The sequence below is a fragment of the Acartia tonsa genome, chromosome 5 (assembly GCF_053477335.1).
Source record: "Acartia tonsa isolate MP-2025a chromosome 5, ASM5347733v1, whole genome shotgun sequence".
Lineage (NCBI taxonomy): Eukaryota > Metazoa > Arthropoda > Copepoda > Calanoida > Acartiidae > Acartia > Acartia tonsa.
Genome location: NC_137264.1, coordinates 49,882,158 through 49,901,374, shown reverse-complemented (window position 1 = coordinate 49,901,374; position 19,217 = coordinate 49,882,158). Strand labels below are relative to the sequence as shown.

Here is a 19,217-nt window from a genome sequence, read left to right as displayed (position 1 = left end):
TGAAAACCACGTATAGGTTTCTTGATTTTTTCTCTAATTAATTTTGTTATTGGTATAAGCTGACCGTGAACTGAACCCTATTTAATTTATCATACGAAATTCAACATTAAAAAGTAGTTTTAAAAATTTCCATAATTTATTATGATTATTAAAGTATTTCTTTATAATATTGCATACATTTTCATATTTGGATTAACTACCATGATGAAAACAACTAAAAAAGTGAAGCTCTACTGATGGGACAAACGAACATTAACAATGTTAGATTGATCGCACAAAGAATCTTTGGGTATAGTCCCTTTCGTGGCAACGCCCCTGAAGTTGCGATTCGTCGTATTTTTTTTTAGGTTTGGTTATATTGGGGTAGGTGTTTGCCCTGCAGGGTTAGGCAATTTGCCCCGCAGGGGCTAGACATATGAGAAAATCTACTGTGCAAATATGAAGAATCGCTTCTTAAGCGGCGTTGCCACGAAAGGGACTATACCCGAATCTTTTTAATAAGTCTAAACAAAAATAGGACGTTAAAATTTTTAGAGATTAATTGAAAGGACTTCAATTAAAGACGTAATTTTAGTAATTAGTGGCGTGCGGTAGGGGGACGTAAACATTCCCTTTAAAATTGAAATTGCAAAGGCCTCTAGTAAATTGCTGTGCACGGCGCACGCCACTTATAGTAATGAAATGAGTACTAATTGTCCTAGAAATTACAAAAATCAAACTAATCGGATTATTCCATTAAAAATTATTTTACATTTCCTAATCTTTCATAATTACACCTTATCATTACAAGAATCGTCATATCGAACAAACTAAATATAGAAAAGCTTCGCTATTAATAATTTATGATAATGTTTGTAGAATTTAATATAAAAGTTTTGTCATCATTTTTTCATCCAGAGTTGTATTTTGTCCTAAAAAATTATATCATTAGAATTCCTGCGATAAAAAGTAGTTCGATGTCTGTCTCTTTGTCTTTTAGGGAAACCACTTCCTATTATATAAAGCAGTAAAGCTTAAGATCTCAATAACTACTGAACCAATTAGGTTCTCCATTTTAGGTAAACTTCACATAGGTCCTTTGATGGTTTTAGGCTATTTTATTTTCAGTTTTAAGTCTTCAGATGGTTTTAGGCTATTTTTCTAGCTCAAATATGCTAGGGGTGTAACCGCTAGTATTTAAAAAGGGTTAGTCTGTCTGCCGTGTCATTATATTGTTACTGATGCAACTCTTAAAGTTTTTTTCTTATTAATTACACCCTTTTCGCTGATTTTAAGGACTTTCAGAAAAATGTTAATATATTAAATGCACCTTGAATTGTAAGGAGGCCTTGAAGTAACTGGCTCCAGTCGGCGGTACAACTTTTCACATCTGATAAATTTAAATGAATTTTTTAATGTTCTAATTCTTCTTAAACTAATCGGATGGATTGTCTTGGTAATCGTCCCATTTTTTTGCGTAGGGGGTGATGATGGTGGGGGGGGGGGGGTTATAGGGCCGAACCCTGTAAAAATTGACATACATAATTACGTGTCATCATTTTTACCCTACATCTTTGTTATGCTTATGTAAAACTAAGGGCTAGCCTAGGTTATTTTATAGGATTTTGCCACACATATTAATATTACTGATTTAGAAAGGATCCGCCAATTTTTTGAAAAACTAATACTGTGAAAAAGGCATCGATTTATCAAACTCATTATTTTAAAAATTTATGTATATGACCTGCAAGAAGAGGTATCCCAACTGAGGCCTGTTGAGCACTGCACTTCTGGTTGTGTACAGACACAGGAACACGTGGTAGGATCCCAGGTCTTATCTGGTGGACAGGTAGATACCTCCAGGCATCTACACTCACACTCATCAGGGTAGTGACGCTGAAATTTTTAAAAAAATCTTATAATAGAGTTAACAGGATGTCTGTTTGTCTGTGTGTTTATACCAAAGGATCTCGCTAACCACTGAACCGATAAGGTTCTCCTTAATAGGATAGCTTCTCATATGTCCTGGGAAGGTTTATAACTATTTTTGGTGAGGGTACCTCCCAAGAGAAATCACAAAAAAATGTAGAAAAACAATTTGCGTGGAGACTTGAACGCAACATAGAAATTATTCCTCAAGTAAAAAAACAAACATTAAAAAGGGCAACTAGAGGCCTCTAGGGGCATAGCCGCAAGTAATTAATACAGAAGCTGTCTGTCAGGTCGTCCTTCCTTTTGTCTGTAAAAAATGATATAGAATATACGTGGATGATCTAACAGGAGAAAAATTGTTGTCAATTTAGGTTGCAATTTCCCCCCGCATTTATTGGTTGGGCTGTTTATCCAGTAGGAGGAAAGAGGATAGGGTAAAGGAGGGGGATGGGGGACATCGTTATTTTAGCCTGCTACAGAGTTCATTTTATTATAAAATATAAAAAGCTGTTGTAAGATCCAAGTAATTATACATCCATTTCTGTAAAGCTTCTTTTTAGTCGGTACTCTTAATGTAGATGGCTGGTATTTGTACGGCCTTGCTTGTCTATTAACCTTTGCATAACAGTTAATAATTTAATTTACAGTCCATTGTCCCTTCCCTGCCCTTTATGCATTGCGATTAAGATAGTGTAAAGACTTTTCTCGTATTTATTCTAAACCGGTGAATTAGAACCGGTTCTCATCAAAACGAAAAACCTATGTCTAGCATCGTATAATATCCAGTTTTCTACGAATATAAAAATGTACAATCATAAGAATAAAACCAGTTTTTTAGCCCGTGCCTTCGGCATCTCGGGGTTAAAAACTGGTTTTAATCTTATAATTGTATGTACACTAAAGCTGTTTACAATACGATGCGAGAAATAACTATTAACTATTTTAAAGTTATATCGTAAATTTTGCCAATATAACTTTTATATTTATTTATTAATTTTTTATACTGTAATTAAAACAAAACAAGGATGACAACATCCATAAAAGTGAAGCTCTAAAACGGTAGGACAAACGAACATTAACACTTGTAGAGTGTCAGAACTGAGTAGCAGAATATAAATTTATAAAAGTCGAAACAAAATTTTAAGTAAATTTAGTTAAAAATTGATTAAATACAGGATGTTGTTTAAGGACATACTTACATTTTCAGGAATGATTATTGAGACATTGTACTTTGTCGTCCTAGGAATTAGTATTCCAAAAATCAGATCAACTAGATAATTTCATTGCTTAAAAAATTTGTATTAAAAAAATAACTTAAAAGTCAACATGTTTAAAATGGATGTACGGACATTCGGGTAACGATTATAGAGTTGCTACGCTTTCTAAATCGTACCTAACTACTACAGAAATCACAATGCAAAGTTTGGACTCGATAGGACAATTCTAACCTGTTCAAATTAACGAAAAGAGCTAACTGCCTGTGACGTACGGACGGATGGACGGACCGACCGACCCTAATTATAGAAAAGCTTCGCTTTTAAAAATAAAAACTAGATAAGATTACATTAATCCAGACTAAGATTGAAATTAATGTCTAATTTTTTTAATTGTTTAAATATTTTCTCTTACGTAATATTAAGATTACATGTTACTATCAATTTCATGAAAATTAAGCAAGACAACAGAACAAAACAGTAAATATTGTTTCAAAAGAGGACGGGCATAATAATAATTTTAAAATAGTTATTCATAGCATCGTATTATAGACAACTTTTCACGGATATTAAAGTTTAGGATACAATCCAATTTGGTTATCCCCGAGGCCCCAGAAGCCGAAGGCCCGGGCTAACCAAACTGATTTTCTAAATATTCGAGAAATGTTGTCTTACATACAATGCAATACATGATTTTTCAGTATTGCGGAGAACCGGTTGCAGCCATACTGGAAAAGGCTTTAAAACCTACTTAAATATAATGGACATCCCCCTAAACCTGGCGAAGAAAAAAATGTGTAAAATACGTGTGTAGCAAACAAACAAAAAATTGCCAAGATTTATGATTTACCCCTGAATTATTCTTTATTATAAAGAAAAAATCAAATTGGTGTTATTTGAAAATCCACTATTTATACCTGTAGATGATTACAATGGTTAGGTTGCAACTATTTATACCTGTAGATGATTACAATAGTAAGGTTGGAACTATTTATACCTGTAGATGATTACAATAGTAAGGTTGGAACTATTTATACCTGTAAGTGATTACAATAGTAAGGTTGGAACTATTTTTACCTGTAGATGATTACAATAGTAAGGTTGGAACTATTTATACCTGTAGATGATTACAATAGCAAGGTTGCAACTATTTATACCTGTAGATGATTACAATAGTAAGGTTGGAACTATTTATACCTGTAGATGATTACAAAGATAAGGTTGGAACTATTTATACCTGTAGATGATTACAATGGTAAGGTTGGAACTATTAATACCTGTAGATGAATACCATGATAAGGTTGGAACTATTTATACCTGAATAAGATTACAACAGTAAGGTTGGAACTATTAATACCTGTAGATGATTACAATAGTAAGGTTGGAACTATTTATACCTGTAGATGATTACAATAGTAAGGTTGGAATTATTAATACCTGTAGATGGTTACAATGATAAGGTTGGAACTATTTATACCTGTAGATGATTACAATAGTAAGGTTGGAACTATTTATACCTGTAGATAATTACAATAGTAAGGTTGGAACTACTTATACCTGTAGATGATTACAATGATAAGGTTGGAACTATTTATACCTGTAGATGATTACAATAGTAAGGTTGGAACTATTTATACCTGTAGATAATTACAATAGTAAGGTTGGAACTACTTATACCTGTAGATGATTACAATGATAAGGTTGGAACTATTTATACCTGTAGATGATTACAATGGTAAGGTTTGAACTATTTATACCTGTAGATGATTACAATGGTAAGGTTGGAACTATTTATACCTGTAGATGATTACAATAGTAAGGTTGGAACTATTTATACCTGTAGATGATTACAATGGTAAGGTTGGAACTATTAATACCTGTAGATGATTACAATATTACAATAGTAAGGTTGGAACTATTTATACCTGTAGATGATTACAATTTTAAGGTTGGAACTATTTATACCTGTAGATGATTACAATGGTAAGGTTGGACAACACATCCACACGCACAGGATTCATGTTCCTGTTGTAAAATTATCTTTGTATAAAAGTAACAGGATGCCCATCTGTCTGTGTTTGTGTCTGTCTATCTGTAGCTTAGGATCTTCTATTCTCATTTACAGTGAAGCTTCTTAATGGTCCAAGGAAGATTTATAACTATTTTGGGGGAGGGTACCTCCACCCTCCCAAGATAAAACGCCACTAGAAAAGATTAAACCCCACACAAAAAAGAACTTTTATATTCTAAACTAAAATTTAAATTGGATCGACTTATTCCACCCCCCCCCCCCCCCCTCCCACCCTTATCTTTCCTTAAGTGCCCCTTGAGGCCACTTTAGGCATAGCTACTAGTTTATGGTAAAGTAAATGGCCGAGGAAATTCTAAACCACTTGGTTTAGAAAAGTTTAAGATAGCCCATTTAGGATAGCTAATAGGGTGGGTCGATTTTGGACTTGGGATAAATATTAAATCTTCCAGAGGTGTATTCTACTTATATAAATCAAGTGTAGGTTCCCGCTTAGGTCTCAGATAAAAATGTCCAAAATCTACTTACCCTAATAGATAATAAGTTGATGGAAAAGTTTACCTCCATTTCAATAACCTCTTTAGAATCTACTCCAGTCTCTATGTCTGAAATTAGAATAATCCTTATATAAAAGTAACAGGATGTATGTCTGTCTGTTTGTAACGTAAAACCTTGCTTACTACAGGTGCGATTAAAATCTCCTTTACAGAGAAGCTTCTTTTAAGTGCTAGAAAGGTTTTTAACTATTTTGAGGCATAGTACCTTCAACCTCCTGAGTTATAGACTGAGTTTTAGCCTCATTATTTTCTTTTCCCCTCTTCTTACCCACTTCCTTTTAGTTACAGAACAAAATAAATTTTACTCCACAAAAATATCCAAATTTTCAGCAATTTCAAATGGAATTATTTTGCAGATTAACTGCCACTAATATTACCTAGCATCAAGATAGATAACTTTTTATATGAAAGTTGTGCAGGTAAACATGTTAATAATTCGTGATTGCAGCATCCACCGCATCTCTTCAACCTAAAATCATTAAAGCTTATTAAAATAAAACAAATGAATTTTATGTGGCGTCTATAGTGCCCTGGCAAAATGGGGATAGATGTCACCGCGTTTGGCCTACGTGTTCTATCGGCATCATAGTAGAGGAAAAGAGAAAGGGAAGGGGCAAAGAAACTCCCTAGAAAAGAGATGGGATATAGAGTATTTTATAACGTCAATAAAATAGGGATGTCAAAAGTGGTGACATCTATCCCTATTTTAATAGGGCAATATACACAGCTACATATGAAACAGGTTCTTAAGCAATAATAAATCTAGACGTTTGTTTGTATATTTATCTATATTTTAAAATCTCTTGAACAACCGTACCAATTTCATTTATTAGAATATGGGCTGCCGGAAACTTCCTCCCGCCCTTAACAAAACAAAGAAATTACACATCGAATCATATTTACAACAAAACAGAAATATACATTTGAAAAAATTTAATTTCATGATTTTTGATTTGCTTTATCTCAAAACCCTCCTTATTCAAGCCCCTATTAGCTATTGGCTTTACATTTGGCGCAATGAATTGTAATAACTCGGTAGATATTTCATTCATATCTTGAGACTTTTTCTTTTTTAACATAAAAATATAATATATGACATAAAATCTAGTTATAGCTTTTTTTGTTAGTTTAGGCATGATATAATTGACCTATCGATTTCTAACTTTGCATGGGGATTCCTGTAGTAGTTAGGTACGATTTAGAAACCGTAGCAACTCTATAATCATTACCAGAATGTCTTTACGTCCATTTTAAACATGTTGATTTTTAACTTTTTTAACAAATATTTTTATGTGATATAATAATCCGATTGATCTGATTTTGGAATACTGAATCCTAGGTCAACAAAGAAAAATTTTATAAGCGAAGCATTCTCTGTAATCAAGTACTAAACATTACCCTGTATTTGAGAAGTTTTTCAACAAATTTACAATTTTGTTTCAATTGTTATACATTTATATTCTGATTTGCAATAATTTTAAAAACCAAGATAAAATAATGTTATACCTTGTACAAGAAGGATAAATAAATTTTGTTTCTGTGCTGTTTTGAACTTCTATTGGTACTAAAATGATAATTAATGTAAATTAGACTAAAACAATGTATTTGATAATTAATAATGATTATGTGCAAGGTAATATTATTAGAGTAAAACACTGGTGGAAGAAAGGGTTAAATAACTGTATTTACCTATCAAAATGACATTGTGCCGACTCTCAATTGGGTCTTTGAAAATCAAACAATGGTGACGGGATTATTAACACAGACAAGTAAAAGAAAACAATTTGCTAATCATAAGAAGCATTATCCTCTGTTAGGGTCGGTTATTTTTCTTAGTACTTGTATTTTTCTAACTAACTTTGGACTTAAACGTCCTTGATACGCATTTTTATTGCGAAGCTACTCTATAATTCAAAATGTCCATCCTTCCGTCTGTCTGAGACAAAGTGGGAAAACGTGATTTTCTCGGCTCCTATGACAGATAGAAGGCTGAAACTAAGGCTAAATTACATTTCCCGTCGTTTAATGAAACATCCATGGAGATTGGACTGCCTTTTAGCAGGTTTTTGTCTATTTTTATATTTTTACATATTTTCCAATATCTTTGGTGTTTATGGTCCGATTTTCAAACTTTTTTGATATGACAGTATCATAAAAAATTTTCCTATTGTTCTGAGCATCCAGTATGTAATTTATTTGACCGTTGGTATGTCAGTAATTATACAAAATAAAATAAGGTTTTGTGATTAATTTTCTCCAATATCTTTATTCTTGGTTTTAAAGAATACTCTTTCATTCTACTTGTACGTATTCCCATCCACGATTTTTGTGCTTTGCTACATATGGATGTTGTCATCCTTGTTGTTTGATATATCAGATGAGCTACATGGTTCTCTGCTTGGCTAATGTTTCAAATGATTAAAATCTATGAAACACATAAATTATTTTTTTTCTTCTGGAAAGTTGTTTAGTCCCTTACCTGTAACTAATTCAGGCTGACAGGCAGCTGGTTCAGCCAATGCAAAGTCTCCTAAATCAATGTTAATTTAAAATACATATTTTCTTGTTTAATAGATCATTGTATCAATGTATATTTAGCCAATACAAAGTCACCTAAATCAATGTTAATTTAAAACACATATTTTCTTGTTTAATAGATCATTGTATCAATGTATATTCAGCCAATGCAAAGTCTCCTAAATCAATGTTAATTTAAAATACATTTTTTCTTGTTTAAGAGAGCATAAATTTTAACTTTTTTGGTTTATTTTCAGGTAATAAAAATGCCCAATCAAGATTAAACACAACCCCCAAAGTTTTTTAAGCTACAGTATACGAGAACGTGTTATATTAACTCTGGGGACCATTATAATAAATAGTTCCCCACCCTTCTTGTGTATTCAACTATTAAATTTAAGTAGTCATGGTTGACAATGATAAATATACGGTGATATAATGATAAATCATTTTTAGCAACATTACTTTCTAAGGTTTTGAAGGGAAGCAAGGATGACAACATCAATAAGTAGCGAAGCAATAAAAATTAACGGAAGGACAAACTGAATTATAGTAAAGATGTTCAGTTAATAAATGTGCAATAATTCTTAGAAATCACGAAACCTTTCTGAAATATTAATAATAAATATTTTCAATGTCTTTTATGCATGACTGACAGACTGACGGACAAAGTAAATTATACACTTGATGCTCATTAAAACAGGGAATCTTCACCAAAAATTTCAGCCGTCTATCTTCAATAGCAGCCGAGAAAATCGCATTTACCTTAAACTAATACGGACGGACTGACGGACAAACAACGTGAATTATAGAGTAGCTTCGCTACTAAAAAGTGTTAATTGAATTACCTCTATTTCTATGCAGATTGAAATCAAATCCCCTGAAATATGAATTAACATATATATAATCAAATTGAAGAAAAAAAAGGTTGCTATACTATATAAAATAACTAGCAGTTGTGCCCTAGCATCTATGGGCTCTGTATTTTCAGGGATAGGGTAAATAAAACATAGCCTAAAACCACCAAAGACTTAACATTAAAAAGTAAAAAAACCCTTCAATGTCCTATTTGATGATTCCGTAAAATGGAGAACTTAATCGGTTCAGTAGTTATCGAAATTTTAAGCTACAGGCAAAAAAACTTTATACAATAGGATATATAATTCATACATATTTCTTATGGGCTTCAAGCGCGAACAAAGATTAAATATATTATATTTTACAGAATTAATTAAGTTCACATTCATTCTTAGGCACACAACTGCAAAATGTCAAATGATACACATGGTTAACAAAAAAAATAAAATTTTTGGCAAAATGTTAAGATTCAGTCGCACTATATATATTGTGCCATAAGTAATTGGCTTTTTTCTTTCATAATCAGAGTTAAAAAAAACTTTTAGCCGACAGCAAAATGTAACTGCAATTTAAGAGCTAATTATAAAAAAACTAGTGGACATAAAAACAGACATGCTAACAGAGCTAAGAAAGCTTTGCTAATTAGAACACGCTATTATAAATCCTTTTATAATTAAATATATGTTGTGTGAGCTTTAATAAAGACAACAGGAGGGATGCTTTTTATTGTCAAAGGGGTGCAGTGAGCCTTAGGGTGTAAAACATAATAGAATGACAACAATACATCTTTTTAGGTGGAGCTTGGTATAGTTTAGATGAGAAAAAAAGTAAAATTTCGTGCGAAGCGCACAAATTTTTTTTCTAAGTTGACTGTTTTGCTCTGACACCCTTCTTTTGTGAGGACCATTGTAAAGTACGTCAATGGAGTTTTAGAGAGGTGTAGGTGGTGTATCCAACCCCCTTAAATTAACCATAGGGGTGGATGCATTTTTCTGGATTTAAAAATAGATTTTAATACAAAAAACTATTGAAAAACTATAATAATTTACCTTCTTGTTTCAATCAACGGTTGGGACACATTGAGAATTGTTCTCAAAGATTCTATCATATCATTCTCTGAGGTTCCTATAGTTATAAATATTATAATCCTTGTTGGGTGTGCTGCTGCTCTATAACTAGGCTTATGTCCATCCGTATGTGACACGGGGGCTTTGTACTGTGCACAAAGAAAATCTGACATATTAGTTTGATTAGATTGATGTAATCAGGGAGGGATCGGACATGGGGCTGTTTATTACACTAGTCCCCAAAGTCTTATAATAAGGTTTTCTTATTCGTGGAATTATCAACTTTTAGGAGTTTTATTGAATTTTTATTGGTTCGATCATTTTGTTGAATGTCCAAACGTTTCAACCACTAATTGTAATCTACGGAGGTGGTAATTTTGTGTATCATCATTGGGAAGGTACATAAATAGATCGACCATTGTCTTATCCCTTTAGATCCCTGTGACTTAACCCTTCGGTTAGAGATTTCCGCAGGGGTATTGTAATGATTGTATATTGGCTTTAAATTACACTGGTACCCAAAGTTTTATAACCACGTTATATCATTCCTTGGGTCAAAAACTTTGGGTACTTTTATTGAACTTTAATTGGTTGGTTCTAAAAAGCAATACTTTTAATCAACAAAAGGGATAATTTGTTTATCATCAATTTATAATCTATCTAAAATGTATGTAAAAATTTTAATTTTTAAAATTGTCATAAAATGGATTAAATGCTATACCTGTTAGAAGCATATTTTGTGTAGCATCTACAATTTTCTAAAATATTATTTCCATTAATCTTTGATAAAGAATGTGTCCTAGAGTTTGTGATATTTTATCAAAACAGCTATTCGGTGCTTTCGGCGATTAGTAGATGTAAAATGATCCATAGAATTTATATATGCAATCGGTTTTTTTCGTAGACCTCTTATTTTTAAAGTAATTTTTTTTATTAAGTTGGTTTAATGGTACTAAAACGCAACAAAGAAAGAAGCCAATCGCCATTATGAACAAAAATAGTAAGATCTTTAATTTGACACCTTACTTTTTAAATTCTGTTAAGTAATTATTGAAAAAATCTATTTTGTTGAAGCCCGGTGAATCAAAACTTTGAACTTTGGGAGCTCGTCACGAATGGGTTAAAAAATCACAAAAGTCAGGACACGTTCTTTATAAAAATCGTATGATCACTTTATTTTTTTTATTTTAGATTTATTTAGTTAGGTTTAGGCCTTACTAGTAAGTTCCTCACTGTAACTAGGTTTATTAAAAGTAGTTACTTTCTCTCAAAAGGCTTATCGAGCAATAAACCCTCTCCCCTTTATTTTTTTAAAAATTAAAGAGAATGGTAGGGTTAGCGGTGCAATAGCCCTAAGGCTAATCAGTTTCCAATATAACTTAAGTAACCTAACCTTACCTTAAGTGTTGAATAATCTTGAATAATAAATTATTAATTTACACATATTTTCTAACTAAGATTGGGGGGGGGGGATTAAATAATCTCTAATAACCATAATCTATCCATGCTTAAAATTAAAAGCTTACAGCAGCAGTTTGAATTGTCCATCTATGGCGAGCCCTTCGTTCTTGGCGATCCAGCTGTCTTTCACCTAAATTCAATAGTTCACTTTAGAGCGTTTGTGGGTTATAATTGCTTTTAAGAACTATCAAAATAAAGTAAAAAGTCACAAAATAATAACATCAAAAATACTTATTGATATGTTTTTTAATATGAATATCTTCTTCCCTCAATGACTGACTCTCTTTTTTGATTTCCCTCAGAAAAAAATGTATATGATTTTGATATTGTTTACTCATTGATTATCCTTTTCAAAACTTTTGAAAAAGTGTGTAGGGGAAAAGAAGGGGTGGATTTGATAGGGAAATGCTTTTTACTATCAGACTGAAAAAAACTATTTAAGTGATTATTAGAATAGCTTTAATCCTTCTACTAACCTCTATTTCTTCTAAATCTTTGTGGTTTAACATCATCTGCTTCAAATATAACCACATCATCATCCAAACTAATAGAATCACTTACAACCTCTTCACCTATAATTATTATTTTATCATTATTACTGAGCAGGATCTTTAAATGTGTAGCCGTAGCCGTAGTCATGGTCGTAGTCGTAGCCATAGCCGTCGCCACTGCCAGTGCTGCCAATAAAACATGGATTTTTAAATGTTTGAAGTTTTTATGTATTATTATTATTACTTTTTTTCTCTCATATTTTTACTGAAAATTCAAAAAGTGGTTGTGATTTAAAGATTTAAAGCCGTGGCCATGCGTAGCCAATTTAATTTTAAGATCGCTATTAGGTTAGTGGCTGTACCAATGGCAGCAACAACGGCAATGGCTACACATTTAAAGATCCAGCCCTGGATACAATTATATCATCATCTAAACTTACAGAATCACTAACTATATCTATATTGTGTGTATATGTTGTAAAGTCTGTGTCTGAAGGACGACCTTTGTTTCATATGCTGTGAGCGGCATTGTTTGTTATGATGCTCCGAGAGCCATCGCAAGCCATCTTGGATGTGCAGTTTTGCAGAAATTCTCTTATGGGACGGAACTTCTGTCTTTGAGGTACACCAACTGTAAGACCTAATGGTGTATCCCGTCCTCCAGATTATTACGGACAGACTAACCGATCAATTTAGCCCTCTAGCATATCTTTTACCTGCGTCTGGGTAAAAATCTGGATAATAGTTTGGTCTGGAGGTTTGAGCTGGAGGTTCCTGATCCACCAGGTTGGATCTACCAGAAACACGGTACTTTTTATGTCCTGAATGATAGATGTGTTACCCTGGATAGTCAATCAAACAACTTTAAGAGGAATTTATAGCACTAGAAGAGAAAGAACTTTGTTTACAATCACATATTGATAACATTATTGGATCACCTTTAAAAACAAAGCATTATTTTTTTTAATTGAAGTATTTAAGAATGTTTAGATATTTTAATATGCTAGAATTGTTCTTTATTTTTGAAATTATTATTTCTGGGACGATAGGGTAAGCTATTATAAGCGCATCATCTCTATAATTATGCATATATTTTACGACAGATAAACAATTATTTATTTCCTGCAATATTCTAATTCTTTTCATTTCGGAGAGGTTGTTCTTTTAATTGTTTAAGTTCGTCTGTCTTTCTTATTGAGCTATGCTCTAATGAACGTTGCTAAGTCAGCATTTTTATTTTGAACTTTACACTTGAGCTATAAAGGTTTAAAATTGTTTAGTTTAAAAATTTAATGAGTGTAATCTTTTCTGGGGGGAGGGGGGATATTTTATCTGATTAAAAACATTTTTCCCTCAATCTAAAGTTAAAATTTTACGCAGGTCATGGCAGTCGCCTGTAAGCCTCAGGGAAATTAACCTTTTACATTTTTACCTGATCCAAGTATGTTTAGCTTTAATAAAATTTTTCACAGCATCCAAAAGGTTTAAATTTGAGCCTTAGTTGTAGCTGACGCGCAGCTGCTGAGCCCTTGTTTTATGATCTGCCTGGTATAAAGGGAATTTTTTTTGACCTAAAGTAGCGCAGTAAAAATCAGCTAACAATATTTTAGACTGATTCGTCTTAAATACCTTATGACATAAGATTACCTGAATTATCTTCCATCCCGTCGACAAACCAAACATTCTCTCCGCTCCCAGAGCTGACAACACCTAATAGCAGGTTTTAAACCATAAACAAAGGACAGTTGTGTCAGGGAGTAAAATGACATTGGACTTTAATTTACACTGGTGGTACCCAAAGTTTTATAACCACTTATCTTATTCATTGGCTCAAAACCTTGAGGTGCTATGTTATTTATATGTACTAGTAGTGTAAATTTTTAACCAACAATATTATAACAAAAAGGGGTAATTTTGATTATCATTACTAGGGATGTAGTAGATCCAATTTGTGGTCCATTGTTTTATTCATTAAGATCCGTACAATTATTTACATTTAGTAGCTTTGTAAAAATCAACGACTAGGTCAAAAAGTCTAACATATATTTTGGTTGAAGGATTACTTCCTTTTCGTTTCCCATTACTTAATCCTTGCAGGAAACCAGGGAGTAAGGGAGGGGACAATGGATCGAATATTCAATTTTTAAGAGTCTCAGACTTTGGGCACTGGCTTAAAGGGAATGTGCACGAATTCAGCAGGTTATGACTGACTTTGGGTACTAGCCCATCAATGCCCCGCTAACTAGCTTAGTTAGTTTTGAACATAGCATTGGTTTTAACAAATATTTTTCCCAAGAAAATGTCATTTCATATATAGAAACTCTACTGTGATATTTATGTATCACATAATCTAAGAACCTCTTGAATTTAGGTTGCAGTTAAAAATATATGAGAAGGGTTGACGAAGTTCTAAACACGATTTTTCAAGTGATAATTACAGAATGTTTACTACTTTGTGATGTATTGGTAATTTAATTTTCAAGTGAATGATTTTCTTCTTGGAACTAATTTTGTTCTAAATTTTATTACCATGATCCCCTAACAATTTTGATCAATTTTTTTGGATAAATCTGGTTTTCATTGCTTTTCAGCGAAAACTCTTAAATTGAATTAATTAACCATTGTCCCCTCCCTTACTCCCTGCAGGAAACCCAAACCCTGCAGGACTACCCAACTAAACCTAACCTAACCTTTGGCACTTTTAGGATAAATGTAGATATATTTTAGACAAAATATCATGACAAACGACCAATAGACATGATTTAGCACAAAAAGCCTTTTCAAGCACAGATACCCCCTTTATGAGTAATATATGTTGAAAATAATGGGGAAGGGTAGTTTTTGATTGTTTGTTTATTACGTTGAGTCAGGTTAGATTAATTCGGGGCAAGCCTTATAGGATTAGTGCCCTTCTTTGGGATTAGGCAGAGAAAATTTTATTTGAAATAAAAGGAGGGGGGGGGGGGGTAGTGTTTGACGGGCAGTTTGTGAGAAATCACCTATAATTATCTTAGTTAAAACATGAAATTTACCTTTTAAAACACATAGAATAACACAAATTTTATAGTGTAACATTTTTAACTTTTAACTTTTTAATTTTTGTGTGATAATACTTGATTTGATGCACTTTCTTTCATATATTATACAGTCTCTTTTTTTATTTGTTTATTTATGAAATCACATATGGCAACTAAGATATCGGATCAAGTAAAAAACACAAAGAAAGTTCTTTATGGACGTTAGCGGCCAAACAACCAGACACACAGCTTATTATCTTACATCCAAATAGTTTGGAATAACTAAGAAACAACAATGCATAGAAAGCTCGCAGCAGGCTTAAACGCGCTAAAAATTATTTTTACGCGCGTTTTATTACAGCCGGGCATTTTCTGTGCATTACAGTATCTCGGCTGTTTCAGTTCAGTGGTAGACTTTGTTAAGCTGTTCTAATAATAAGCAAACTGTGTAGCCAGCCGTTTGGCAGCTTGCCGCCTTAAGAGTAATTTGGACAAAAGGCATTTTTTGGCTTGATCCGACATGCCTTAGTTTAATGCTTATATATGGCGACATTTTCTGTTACTTGACTAGCATACAATATTTATACAACTGACTAAACATTTTTACTTTATATAAAAGTGATGATTTTCAATAATTAGGGTCAGTACGTCTGTTTATAGGTCCGTCACTCTATCTATCAGAAACCGTCAGGATCTTGAAAGAATTGTCTGATTATTATGAAACACTATTATTAATGTTACCATTTTCGACTCCATGCATTTCACTAGCAGATGCCCCCCTAGCATCCAGTAGCTTTGTTTTCGAATATGAAGGTAGGAACCAGAAAATAGTCTAAAACCATCTTACATCCTTAAAATTAGAAGACAAAAATAGCCTAAAATCATCCCGGGACGTAGATGAAGAATCCCTTGAAAGAAGAACTCAATTAGTTTCGTTGATTAGCGAAATCTTAATGGACAAAATTATTACTTTCTTATACTATATGATAAGCTTAACCCAAAAGGCTAAAACGTTAATTTTAAGACCGTAACTTTTAAAACAACTTTTGCTTTAATTTTTGGGGAGGAGTTAAGTGGGGGATTATACTTTTTTATTTGATATATACCTCAAAGGTTTAGGCCATCAATGATTTGTGAATTTCTAAAATGTTGTGGATATTATTATTCTTGTTTTCTCTTATAAACTTGTTTGGGATTTCCTAAATAAATTTAAGATTTTCTACAAATTAGATTATTTACTTAATTAGTCATTTTTAAAATGAAAACATTGAACCTTATCAAACTTTTGTGTAAACATGGTTTCAGCATAAGTCAGACTCTAGTTATAATGTCATTAAGAGAATAGCGCTATTGTAGAATTATGATTTTAGTAGTCAACAGGGATCTGAGGGGGATAGGGCCAGGGTTCGGCAGCCTTGCGCGGCTGCGGTTAAAATTTAAATTAAGGCTGTAGCTGAAGGTGGCTTCGGCTGAGTGTGCGGATTAGAGTGGCTAAAAGCAGGGCTTATTATTTGGTTTAGAATCAGCGCGGCGGACGGAATTGCAATTGGTGGCTGTCGCTTTTATAAGTTGTGAGGCTGATGGTGGCTGTGGCTGCCTAGCCTTAACATATGACAATAAACAAAATTACCCCATAAATGGATTAAAATCTATCAAAAAAAAAGAAAAAAAGTTTCTCTCTCTTCCCATAAAAATGATTTAATATGTGTGAAAATTATGTAAATTTCTCCGCGTATAATTCATTATTATATCATTTTTCAGAATTATAACATAAATAATTTTTTTTTAATATTGGAAAAAATGTTATGCGAGTCATAAGAAACGTGAGTTATAAAGGGAAGATGATTAAAGGAACACAGAAATAGTGTCTGACTGATTATGACGTAACAAAAAGAAATAAGCCAATGAGAGGCCGTTATTGACCAATGGTAAAATTTATAGTGGCCTCTCATTGGCTAATTTTTTTTTGTTACGTCATAATCAGCCAGACACTATTACTGTGTTCTGATTAAAGTTCCTCCACTGGTTATGACGTCATACGATAGAATAGCCAAAAAGAGGCCAGCATAAATTTTACCATTTTGGTCAATTACAGTGTATACTGTCCTCTCATTGGCTATTCTATCGTATGACGTCATAATCTGTGGAGAGACTTTAATCATCTTCTATAAAGGGAATTTACTTATTTTTTAAATTTTTTCTTGTTGCCTACTTTAGAATGCTATTACAGGGTGTTATTAATATTTTTAAAAACTTAATATTATTTAACATACTAAATATTTTATTATTAATGTTGTTCTTTACATTAAATAGAATTTAGTTAACTAATAACTTTTTTCTCACATATCCTCATAATAAGTAGCGGTTTTGCCCCTAGCCTCTAGTGGCTTTGCCCCAAGAGGTAATTAAAAAACAATAAATTGGAGATGCAACCACTTATTTTGAACATATTAAAAAAAGCAAAGAAATGGAGGTGCACCCACTATTTTCGAACATATTTAAAAAAGAAAACAAAAAATTGGTGGGGATTTTTTTGGGGGGGTTGGGTGTGTCCCTCCACCCAAGAAAATAGCCTAAAACCACCACAGGACCAGTAGGTATATTCCCTGAATAGTAGAATCCGATAGGTTTCTGAGATCTTAAAGGACAGACGGACAGACAGATAGATGGACAGACAAACGTCGTTCTACTTTGTATTATAGATTTAATGTATATATTATTCTAAAAAGACCTTGTATTTACATTTTTTAAATTGGCATTTAAAAAAATTATATGCATATTTGCAATAATCTATATTCTACCCAGGAATAAAGTGATGGGACAATATATCTTTAGATACGTGACTTATCTTATTTAGAACTAGCGGCTACGCCCCTAGAGGCCTCTAGTGGCACTTTAAATGTTGTTGTTTGTTAAAATTAATTTTTTATGTACGATACCACCTTATTTGACGTTGAAGTCTCCCCTAAATAAAAATTGTTTTTGATTTTTTTGTCATTTCTCTTGGGAGGGTGGTGGTACCCTCCCCCAAAATAGTTATAAACCTTCCCGGGACTTATGAGAAGCTACCCTGTTAAGGAGAACCCGATCGGTTCAGCGGTTAGCGAGATCCTTCGGTACACACAGACACACAGACAAACATCCTGTTACTTTAGTATAAGGATATAGAATAAGCAAGGATGACAACATCCATAAAAGCGAAGACAAACAAATATTAATACTTGAAGAGTATCAGAACTGAATAATCAGAATATAAATGTATGTATAAAAGTAGAAACAAAATTGTAAGTAAATTTGTTGAAAAACTATGTAAATACAGGATATTGTTTAAGAACATACTTACATTTTGAAGGGGGGCTCTAACCCTGGGTGGCCAATTGCCTAACCCTTCGGGGCAATCACCTGACGCAATATAACCAAACCTAAACTAAAATAACCTATATAAAAATACGACGAATCGCACCTTAAGGGGCGTTGCTACGAAAGGGACTATTCCCAAATTTTTTTTGAGGGTTTGTGTACTTGCAGTGTCGGCTTTAAAAAAGCATAATAAGACAACTCAAATTGAATATTTTTCAAACCTCTCTTATTTCTGATTATCTGAATTTAATAAAAAATTTCCTATTTAAACTATTGTAATTTTCTAGATACATTTTTAAGCTTATTGGGTTAGAACTTTCGAATTGATTATTGTCCCCGCCCTATATTCCTGATTTTACCTCTCCAATCAGGTCAGCTGAATCTTATTTTCCGATTGTGTACATAGCACCCTCATCATATCTCAATATTTACTTCTAGCTAAAAAAGCTTCAAACTTCCAAAAAAAATCAAAATTTGAAAAATTAATATTTTGAATGTATAATGTATAAACGTAAAACGTTTATACATTATATCGCTTTTCCCGTTGACCGGAGTAGCTGAAGATAGCTTTTGTAATAGTTGGGTTATCTGTCGTACAACTTCGAAAATTAGGGGAAAAATGGGTAATCAATTTTCAGTTGATCTCGAATCATATTCTTAGTAAATGAATATTTTTCAAAAAAAAATTACAGGGATATGATTATGGAAAATAAAATAATCTTCCAATGCTAACAC

At 32.6% G+C, this 19,217-nt stretch overlaps 1 protein-coding gene across 1 annotated transcript; it reads right to left on the bottom strand.

The window, feature by feature from the left end:
• Window positions 1–117: 117 nt before the first annotated feature.
• On the bottom strand, window positions 118–15,717 carry LOC145319735 (uncharacterized). The gene is made up of 17 exons (XM_080162051.1): window positions 15,647–15,717; window positions 15,138–15,295; window positions 13,753–13,815; window positions 12,822–12,926; window positions 12,091–12,186; window positions 11,680–11,744; window positions 10,875–10,911; window positions 10,136–10,211; window positions 9,077–9,108; window positions 8,191–8,241; window positions 7,218–7,275; window positions 6,089–6,180; window positions 5,716–5,759; window positions 5,091–5,150; window positions 1,724–1,875; window positions 1,310–1,369; window positions 118–911 (listed from the first exon to the last, which is right to left on the bottom strand). The coding sequence occupies exons 2-17, from the start codon at window positions 15,178–15,180 to the stop codon at window positions 890–892; spliced, it is 1,056 nt and encodes a 351-aa protein (XP_080018177.1). The 5' UTR covers window positions 15,181–15,295; window positions 15,647–15,717; the 3' UTR covers window positions 118–889.
• Between the last annotated feature and the right edge of the window lie 3,500 nt (window positions 15,718–19,217).

What these genes read in the sequence shown, in the direction of transcription:
- LOC145319735 (XM_080162051.1), bottom strand. Translation starts at nt 15,180, where the DNA reads ATGTTACACTATAAAATTTGTGTTATTCTATGTGTTTTAAAAG. An exon ending in AAGATTTAGAAGAAATAGAG is followed by an intron (nt 11,745 to 12,090) that starts GTTAGTAGAAGG and finishes TATTGAATTTAG; the next exon opens with GTGAAAGACAGCTGGATCGC. An exon ending in CAATCTGCATAGAAATAGAG is followed by an intron (nt 8,242 to 9,076) that starts GTAATTCAATTA and finishes ACATTGATTTAG; the next exon opens with GAGACTTTGCATTGGCTGAA.